The 10,675-nt window shown below is 41.3% G+C and overlaps 1 protein-coding gene across 5 annotated transcripts in view; it reads left to right on the top strand.

Annotated features, from left to right (window-relative positions):
• bcam (basal cell adhesion molecule (Lutheran blood group)) overlaps positions 1–10,675 on the top strand; it is a 54,166-nt gene that overhangs the window by 30,635 nt on the left and 12,856 nt on the right. For all 5 annotated transcript variants that reach the window (XM_032518676.1, XM_032518675.1, XM_032518679.1 and 2 more), the window contains exons 2-8: positions 6,135–6,262; positions 6,411–6,624; positions 8,445–8,518; positions 8,632–8,728; positions 8,844–9,026; positions 10,224–10,345; positions 10,494–10,635. In XM_032518676.1, coding sequence (XP_032374567.1) covers positions 6,135–6,262; positions 6,411–6,624; positions 8,445–8,518; positions 8,632–8,728; positions 8,844–9,026; positions 10,224–10,345; positions 10,494–10,635 — 960 coding nt within the window. The remainder of the gene's footprint in view (positions 1–6,134; positions 6,263–6,410; positions 6,625–8,444; positions 8,519–8,631; positions 8,729–8,843; positions 9,027–10,223; positions 10,346–10,493; positions 10,636–10,675) is intronic.

The following is a 10,675-nucleotide window of genomic DNA, read 5'->3' as shown; positions in this document are numbered from 1 at the left end:
TATATATATATATATATATATATATATATATATTCACAAATGGCAACAACATGCAGCATTAGCAAACATTGCCTTCCTCCAAATGAGCCTCCACTAAAGATCCTGGTTCTGTTTATTTTTCCGCCTCACAGCTGACCCTCTTGAGTACATTTCCCAGATGGGTTTGAGTTTGTCCTCTAAAGTGAAACTCAGTAAACAATCTGCATTTCCTGAGGAGTGTTCCCATCTTGCACAGCAGGCAGACTAATGACAGCGCTGAGCGAATGTGAAAGGCCTTAAACTCACAATTTTGGTGGGATCCCATCTATAGCATTAACAGGCCAATATCAGTGTGAGAGGGCTGAGGGCACCCTGCCACGCCCCTTTACCACAACCGTACTCGCATACACAGAGTCGCATGCTCATGATGATGATGAGAGTCAGTCAGACTGTGCCTGTGGTGGTGATAGTAACCATAACAACATGTGGTATGAGTGAAGCCCCATTTATACTTGTGGGAATGTTTTTATAGCTCAGCAATTCATTTCACTCATTGGCAACACCACAGCTACACTAGAGGGATGTATCAAGTTGTGTGGTGCTTTTACGTAGCCCAAAGTAACTGTTTACATTCTTTCACTTAATTTGTGATAGAGAGTGAGACTCCTGGTGAACTTTGCAGTTGAGATTGCTTCATTAGATCAAAAAATATGTCTCCAGTTAATGAAAATGTGAAGATGACTTCCTTGGTGGTTTCTTCATTATCAACAGTCACATTCAATGTGCCACCTGAAATCAAGTAGAGCTGAAATGACTAGTTGATAACAAAACAGTAAACCTGCAACTATTTTTGATAATATAACAAACTTACATAGGTCTAGTTTTTCAATTGTGAGGATTTGCTTTGTTTTATATTATTATATTGTCTCTATATGATATGTTTAGGGTTTAGAGCGTTGGTCAGACAGAACAATGATGAAGATGGAATCACCATGGACCTTTAAGAAATTGTGAGGATGTGTGGAATGTTTTTACTATTGATTTATTAATTGAGAAAATAATCTTAAGATTGAGAGTCAATGGGAAGAAAAACATGAGTTGCACCTCAATATTAGTTGTCGTTGTAGCCCTGATGTGTTGTAACATTTTTGAGGAGGTGCATGTGAGCCTGAGTCTGTAGCCTATATGTATATTTATAATTAAGTATAAAGAGAAATCAACTTAAACACACTGGAAGAGGTGCTGATCAGTGGAAAGTGATGAATAGAAATGAGAAAGATATTGTCATGTGTTGTTTTTTTATGACTGCTTGCCGAAAGTGACTCAGCCCTTGTGACATTGAGGCTGAAGGTGTCTTCTGCTGCAGGATGCTGTTTGCTTTGCCAACAGTCAAACACACTAATCCTGTTAGAGACCAAGGATGTTTAGGACCGCACACACATAAACACACACACACATGTACACACACACACACACGCACACACACACACACACACCTTCTTACATTCCTCGTCTTTTGAGTACCACGTTGCACTGTTCTTTTCAGCATTTCACTCACCTCATAAATCTTCTGTACACTCCTATTCCCAGTGTTGGCTCTAGTGCATATCTTTATGCTCTATCTCTGTGATGCATGCTGACTTTAATCTAACACATTTCCCTCGCACCCCTAGCACCATTATCCAGGTGTATACAGTAGACTTAAATAAAGGCTGAGTTGCCCAGAAGATCCATTACTGTTTGGTAGAGAGGTATTTGGGTTAGCAGAGGGACAAGCAGTTACTATCAATGAAAGGAGGTCCATGGTGGCTTCCTAAATAGACTCTAGTTGGGCGACAGTCATGTAGGTACAGTACACAGGACTAAGGACACACACACACATACACACACACACAGAGTTTTCATTCTCTCACTCTGCCTTCCACCCCATTTTCTTAATTTCTTTGTGCCCTTCTTACATCTCGCCTTTTTCCTTTTCTTTCTCCTTTCTCTTTCCGTCTTTCAAACACACACATGCACTGACGAGACACACAAGTGAGTTAGTGCACTGGGTATTAAAGAATGCTCTTTGAGAATGAGGATAAAAAGAAAGAGAGTCAGAGAGAGGGAGAGGCTCCTGGTTTGATGTCCAGAATATGACAGTAGGTGAGGGGAGAGGAAAAGAGGACAGTAGAAAGGGTCCAGCTGTTTTTTTTATAATGAGTGGGGGCGCCCGCCTTGTGTGTGTTGTGTGTGTTTGAAAGAGAGTGAGGGTGAAAGAGAAAATGGCTGAAAGAGACAAACACAGAGAAAGTATTAAAGATGGTTTCACATTAAGTTTTCAGTAGATATGGGACTGACACGACTCTCTGGGTCTGCTCCACGCTGCCTTGACTGCAGACTTGGATCTTTTTTTTCTACACACGCTGTACTTAACCCTAGCTTTTTGGGATGGTTTGGTTGCTCATAAATATTGCATGCATTATAGATACAGTATACTGTAAGAGTGTATGTGTGTGTATCTGTAAACAGGTCACAGTCTGACCGTCTCGTTCCCATCTGTCTTTCTACCCGGTCACGCACCCCATCACACACCACCTCACACACACTTTTCCTCTCTTTGACTAAATCCGATTATCTGGCCTGCGTCAGTTAACGAGACCCCCATGTAGCTAGTCGCCCCCCTCCAACAGCCCCCTCTCTTTATTTCTTTCTTTCTCTCCCTCCTTCAGCCAGCACACACACACACACACACACACACAGCCAACATACACACACACATACTCTGGTCTAGGCTCAGCTTGGACAGAGGACTCCCTTTATTATGCTTTAATTGTCCGTCTCTGTATCTCCATCTGCCTCGTGTGTAAAACACAGAGCAGCAGGCTGACTGATCATTCTGGACCAAAACATATTGTGAATGACACCACAAGATGTGTGGTAAGTAGAAAAGGGTGAGACAGATAATAAAATCAAATACGAGACATGGAGGGGGAGAGGAAGAGGTTGGCAGAGTAAGAAAGATGTGGTACAGATGGACTCTGTTAAAATACATTTTTATCAGATATCATTGCTTTAACTGCATCTCAGTAGCTCTGTTTACATGCATCTAGTAACCCAGCAACTGGGCACACTACAAAAAGTAAGCGTAAAGTAGACATCAAAGCCTTCCAAACATCCTCACTAGCTCGTTTGTTCTGTGCTATATGCAAACACTTTCCGCATAGACTTGTAGGTAACTCATATTATCCCATAAAAGACCAATATAAGGCTTCTAGCTGCGCTAAAAGAGAGGATTCAGCTATTTACTTATATTATAGACATTATAGCTGGCAGATTTGTGTCTGAGACTGAAAAAAGACGAACACAGTTACTGTGTTTTCATACTTTCACTTGCGCAGCTAAAAAATTGTACTCAGCAGATGAAAAGATGATTGCTCATGTAAAATACAATGGTTTCACGTTGAGTAAATGATTCAGTTTTTCAACTGAGGGAAAACTAGATTTCTCACAAACATTGTCATACCTTAAACTGGAGATTTGTGTTAACATGTGTTTTTTTTTTCAAAAAAACAAAATACTTTAGTAACCAAGTTAAGATTTGGGCTGTCTGTGCATGTGCCAGTAAGTCACTTGATTTAATGTGGTATGTGTGCGATTGTGTATTTTTCCCATGCACCACTTAACAGTGACTCTTAAATCCTGAGTCCTTGCCTAAAAGTGCAGCTCTTGGTTTACTCACACATTCTTGTTCGTTTGCTTGTCTGGCTCACTTGCTGTTTGTGTTGGCACAGACACAGAGGAGGATTTCCTTCTGGGTGACATCCCTCTTACAGACTCAAAACATGAGACTCGGTTTGTAAAACTAATGTTTCACTTGAGAGCTACTGAGCCAATACAACACAATATTTAGAGAGAGGGACCGAGGGAGACTGGACAGGGGGGAAGATTAAAAAGAAAGAAAATGAGATGCCGGCTAAAAATAGCGGCAAAGGAAGTGAAAAAGTAAATCAAGAAGTGAAAGAATACATCCGTGGAGAGACATGAGATCTTCTCATCAAGTGTCAGCGCCTGACTGACCCTTGACCTCGGTGTGGTTTGCGGGTCATAGTGAATCCCAGAACTGACCCCGGTGGAATGTGTCTCACTAACACTCGTAGAAGCACAGTGTGTATTTTTGACAGCTCTCCCTATTATTTCCTCTTTACCTTCTTTCCCTTCCATCCATGCTTCGCTCTCTTTCTTTCTCACAGTAAAGCGATAACAAGGTGGCCATCCCTTAGCCCCTCTCATCTTGCTTTAGAAATTTTGAGCAAACACTCTTTCATCTTCCCTGTCTGCATTTTTCTGCCCTGCTTTTAAAACAAGCCCATCAAACAACTATGATTCCCAGAGGTCCATCCTCCCCACTCCTGGCAAGTTTCTCACAACTTGTAAATTATTTAAGTGCAGATTTTGTAGTCCAGAAATTGATGACATGATTAATTTATGTAATCATACAGAGTGTGGGGCTGGGTTGTTCATTAGCAACACGTATGAATATTAATTTGTGTAGATGTCTGGCTTTTGAATCATACTTAATGTTTGCAGCACAGGATGATTTTTGTAAATGTTGAGTAGTTGTTTACTGTTGCGTCCCTGACGCATCCATTATTTACTGTATACATGTTTCTAGTTGTAGTTTATTTCAATGACATTTTTCACATACTCCTGCCTCCTTGCCTGGGAAACCCCTGACGAACTTCCTGCAAATTTGAGATTTGCTCTGCAAGCACGTGTGGCCAAGAGCGCATTCAAGCCCATTTCCAATTTTTCCAAATCGAGGCACCAATCACAACCGTTGAGGCGGGCTTTACACTATGACGATAGCGCAGTGATGTTGAAGCATCTTCTTCATCACTCTGATTGGTTTTAGGTCTATCCAATTGCGCCAAGAGGCATTTGAGCCGCGTCCGCTGGAGACGCGCCATTGGAAAGACCCACTCTCAGTTACAACTGAGAAGGGTCTGCTGTCAACAGGGCTAAAGTCCACATCAAGTTGCGTAGACTATCAGGTCAAGTCAAGGAAACTTTCCAACACACCATACAAGCAATGTAGAAATCACTAAACACAGGTAGACACTGGAGCCTAACATTCAACAAGTAAATAGATAAATAAAACAATTAAACTACACTACCATAATTTGTTTAAAAGGCTGATAGCTAAATGATGCATACAAGGCTATGAATTATGCCTTCTGCATCATGATAACTTACTTCATTGATTTGTTAGTCAAGACTGCTAAATTGATTTGGCAGTTTAACCCCACTCACTTAAACAACACTCCACTGCCTTCACGTGTTACTGTACCTCATGAGTGATGGCACCGTGTGTGCTGCAGTGACTTCATTAACAGAAATGAAGCTCCTTCCCTAGCTCTCCATCCTTCCCCTCCCTCTTTTCCCTGCCTCTCCCCTGAGTATTTCTCCAAAGCTAGATTGTACTGAGACACAGAGTCATAGTGTTCCCTATTCCCACTGGAACTAGTTTGGTGCCCTAGCTGCTACTCTCTCCCATTCATATCTGGGACACTTTGTGCATCCTAATGCCTTTATTGAATAGAGAACACTGACAGTGACAAGGGCCTTCTGGTTTCCCTCGGGGTCCCTCAACAGTTTTTACTGCTGCGCGTGCACCTTTGAGGGAATACTGATACGTATAACTTGCCATCCTTGAGTGAACAGCAGTGAACGTCTGCTGTTATCTGTTTGGATTTACAGCGGTTATAAGAGATTCCATTGGCGACCCAAAGTCATGGTAAAAAAACATGCAAAAAAATCCATAAAAACCTCTCGAGCCACTCCTGTAACACTATCCACTTCTTTTTCATTGATCTATATGTTTACTATGTCCAAACACCAGTTGTAGTGATTGTGGTTTTATTATTTCCTCCTGTCCCACTTCCAGATGCAATATACAGTACTGAACTACTGAGGTGTTTGTTTCTTTTCCAGTTACTGGATATGTATTTGAACATTACCAATATGCCAATACCAATCATGCCATACTTTTCGTATACCAGCCTGTCCTGTCTGCAACATGTTAACACATCACTACCAGTCCTTTTGGCTTCCCATGCTTAAGTCTCTTTTTAATCGTAATCTCCCTGTCTGACTCTGTGTGTTTTTCTCTGCAGTTTGTAGTGGCGCTGTGACCGTGAAGGTGACTTCTAAAGTGGAGGTGTTGAAAGGAGATACTGCCAAACTGCCCTGCACATATACCGTCTCTCCACCATCAAGCAACACTGTTGTCGAGTGGTACATTGTAAGTCATTTCCACTTAAAAATGTTCTTTGTTCAGATATTTTTGGACCGAAAAAAAGCATTTTTTGTATTTTTTGCATCTTTTTAATTCCTCCTCATGTTTTCTCCACCCTCTTTCTATATCTCCTTCTTTCCTTTCATACCTGCAGGAGGAGCAGGGAACCAGGAAGCGTGTGGCTTTTACCCAGGGTGGTCAGGGAAAAAGCGATGATGGCACCCTTCTGTCTGGGCGGGTCACTATCGGACAGGACTTTACCTTGACCATATCCTCGGTTCAACCCTCCGACGAGCTCGTCTTCTACTGCCAGGTCACCGCTGGCCCGGCCGGGGTTGGAGATGCCGCCACGATGCTCAAAGTCTTCTGTGAGTCGGCCAGTGCCCTTCTGCCTTTTAAATGACATCAATGTGACCTTTTTTTAAAAGTGGACACCCCCCCCCCCCATCACTTGCCCATCAGTTGACTTGTTTTGTTACCGTCCCTGGGTTTATGGCTTTAATCCAATCTGTGTGTGTGTGTCCATGCATACTTTCACTTGGAAGTGGCTTAATTGTACCTAATGCATGTAATGCATTTTGCTGATTACATTTCACACATTCTCTTAGTTACTCCATTCAAAACCTCCTTATATAAGCTCTATATTGTATTGTATAAAGTAGAATTTGTCACAATGGTCTACATGTGTAAAGTTTAAAGCACACTTCAGCTATTATTTTTTCATCATGTGGAAGACTTTGGAAAAATTTTCAATGCCTGGGGTCACCACTTTCCTTTGATAAGTTGCCCAGAGGTCAATTAACCAAAATCTAATCACTCTTGACATAATTGATGAATAGTTCAATCCCACCTGTCATGTCTCATATATGTCACCTTAATAAGGCACAGATTTATCACCAAGGCGCTAAAGTCTAACCCCTGCTGCAGTGCACTGTGTCCTTCCTCCTCCCACAGCAACCCCTGAGCAGACATCAATCATACTTTTAGCATTTAGTTGCCTAAATGAATGCCATTCATTTACATTTTGGATTGGACTGATAAATTACTCTAAGAGTTGTGTTGGTAGAAGAGCAAAACAATCCTTTCTTTAGTCAAGCTCCCACTTGAAAAATAGATTACAAGTTAACCATTAACATGTAGGCTATGCACTCAGAAGCTCTGAGGTTTAAAGCAATCTCATAAAATAAGCTATTAATTGTGAATGGGCCAGTCAGTGGTTGACAATACCTCAATGCAGTGCTATTCGACAAAAGCCTTTTTAGATGTACTTAATGCCCACAGAAACAGCCGGGTTCACAACCCAGCCATTACTCTTTGTCCACATTTGACCACTTGACTCAATGGGGGATGAGTTAAAGTGTGTCTGTCCTGCCTTAACTTAATAGGACTGAGTTATGAGGTCTCCTGAAGGTTAAGATTTAGCAGTGAAAGCCTGTTTTTTCTCTCTCGGGTTGAAGATAAACAATATGTCTCTAATAGCCAGAAACACACTATTAGAGATTAAAAATAACACTACCTGTACGTCTCTGTGAGTCTTAACTCTCTTAACATTAAAATTACTTGAGGTACGCTAAAAACAATTATTTGGCTGAATGTAAAAGGTTGCAAAAGAAAGTTTTAGCATTTTTTTATAATTACTGTGCATACAATATGGCTGTTTGCTTTGCACAGTATGCAGTAAAAGAATGGCTATAGAAATGCTTCAGCAGTTTTGGGAGCAATGTAACAAAAAAGAGTAAACGCAAAGAATCGAGTGAGTGAGTGAGACAGAGAGAGGAATACTCATCTACTGTTTATTTTTTATGAGCAGTCAGCAGCTGCAGGCAGTGATAAGATGACCTTGCATTTGAACAAGTGAGCTCGGGAATAAAACAGAGAAACAAGTAGGGACACCCACATGTGTGGTAGTGTGTGTGTGTGTGGGTGCATATGTGTATGTGTGTGAGCCAGGGAGAGGGGGAGTGTGTTTTTTGTTTTTTGACCCTTATCAGCTCGTGTGAACCAGGTCACACTGGAATAATGTGAAGCAGGATATTTACTGCTCAACTTAATTAACAAAGTTATCAGCAGGCATGTGGGCTGGATTGCATATATAGAAGTGGAGTTTGTGTCTTTGTGTCTATGTAAAAGGTTTTTCTTCCAGTGAATCATAATATTGATTTCAAACTTTCCTTTTCTTCTGTCTCAGTTGCTCCAGAGAAGCCAGAACTCACCAAGCCGTCAAGTCAGGCTATTACGGCGGGGGAGACTACCAGCTCTGAGGTATGTGTGCAATAGAATTGTATGCATCCTGTGTGTGAGTTTCTCATTTCATATGAACACTGAAAGAGTCGACTTTCTTTTTGTCCCTACCTGCATTTGTTCATGTGTATCAGATTGGGACCTGTGTGACGTCAAATGGACATCCCCAGCCAAGAATTATCTGGTTTAAAGATGACCAGCCCCTACCTGAGGTCAAGGACAGGAAAGAGAGTAAGTGCCATCAGGCTGTTTGTTAGAATTTCATGAACAAATATGTGGTCTAATATCACATGCAGTGCAAAGCTTGGAGGATGATCTGTGTGCTTCGTTGGCTCTTTACTGTCAGAGACCTACATGATTCCCTCGGTGGTGAAGGAGTCCTCCGGTCTCTCTACCGTCAAGAGCACATTATACATGCAGCCCACCAAGGCAGACAAGGACTCTGTGTTCAAGTGCACCGTGGAGTACAGCATGCCAGGAGACCAGATCAAACAGAAGATGTCCGACACCATCACCATCAACCTCAACTGTGAGTGGGAAGGAAGGACAAAGCTTTAATTAGTGAGCTTCACAGGTACTCCGAACAGAGCCAGGCTAGCCATATCCCCTGTTTCCAGTATTTATGCTAAGTTAAGCAATCCCACTGCTGGCTGTAGCCTTATATTTGCTGGACAGACATGAGTGGTATCGATCCTCTCATCTCTTAGCAAGAAACTGAATAAATGTATTTCCCAAAATGTCAAACTATTGCTTTGAATGTCAACGATTGTCCCGACCACTTTAGCACCTCCAAACTCTTTTTTTTTTTTTTTAGCAATGTGAGTTAGCGTGTGGTTATCAAGGGACTGTTTCTTATCAGACTAGACAAATTGAGGAGAAAAAGGGACACATCATTAAAAAGAAAATAATAAAAGACTCCAGACTTTTTTGCTATTGTGTGCTATTTGCTCTGTTATTTTTCTGTAAGTCCATGAGCTATGATTGTGCTAGTAAACACATACGATATTTGCACAATATGGTTTATGTCATGCCATGAAAAATGTGTTGGGGCAGATAGGAATGTCATTTGTTTTGCAGTTTTTTTTAATCAAAAAACCAAAGCATTGGATGAATTGAAATTTTTACTTGATATAAAAAGTCAGGCGATTACAAACAATTGATTCTGAGGGGGGTATGAATGTCAAGACATTTCACTGAAAGCCCAAAATGTCAACCTCCTGGTGGCGCTAGAGGAAAAAGTCAGGGAGTCACTAAAAAGCCATTAGGATTTATCCTCTGGGGACCATAACGGTCTGTACACAATTTGATGGTTAATTATCTGATAGTTGGTGAGATATTTTAGTCTGGACCCATGTGGTGAACCGACTCACATTCATAAGGAGCCAAAAAAAGGCTAAAGATAATAAATATTTATTTATGCATTATCTGTAAGCTGCTCTCTGTCCTCTATGTCCATCGTCATGTTACTTTTCATTTTAAGAAAAACTCATGCCCTTCGACATTAAATATTGTCAACAAACAGCTATTAGTATTATCTTTATTGGTTGCATAGCTTTAATCCTGCTAAGCACTGTACTGGCATTTGATGTTCACGAAAAGAAGAATGATGAGGCAAGGAAAGGAGGAAGTACTGACAGTAAAGTAATTGATGACATACTGTATAGCAGTGTAAATGTATCCAAAGGAGGAATTTTCACCTGTTCCATGTCTGTTCTTGTCCATCTAGATCCATCTGAGAAAGCAACCTTTTCTCTACTCAACACTAGTCCAGTCAAAGAAGGCGATACTGTTACCATGAAGTGTGAGACTGATGGAAACCCTCAGCCCGAGTTTGACTTCACCAAAGATGTACGTGTCAGTTTGTTTGAGAGAGTTTTTTCTGCTTGTGCTATATGTATCCCAACTTTTTTGTACAAGTTTGATTATCTTTGTTACTCTCTCACTCAGTCAGTACTCGTGTTTCTCTCTCTGCCAATCCCTGCCCTTCTACTTTCAGGGAAAAGCCACCAGTGGTCAGGGTAGTCTGCTGATACTGAAATCTGTGAAGCGCACAGATGGTGGTGTGTACAAGTGCACAGCCACGGACTTTGATAACCTGGAAGCTGACTTGAGTGGAACGATCACCCTTACTGTTAACTGTGAGTGAGCCAAAGACACACACACACACACACACACACA

Source organism: Etheostoma spectabile, chromosome 6 (assembly GCF_008692095.1).
Source record: "Etheostoma spectabile isolate EspeVRDwgs_2016 chromosome 6, UIUC_Espe_1.0, whole genome shotgun sequence".
NCBI lineage: Eukaryota > Metazoa > Chordata > Actinopteri > Perciformes > Percidae > Etheostoma > Etheostoma spectabile.
Note: the sequence above shows the minus strand (reverse complement) of the source record. Positions and strands in the feature narration are given on the sequence as shown.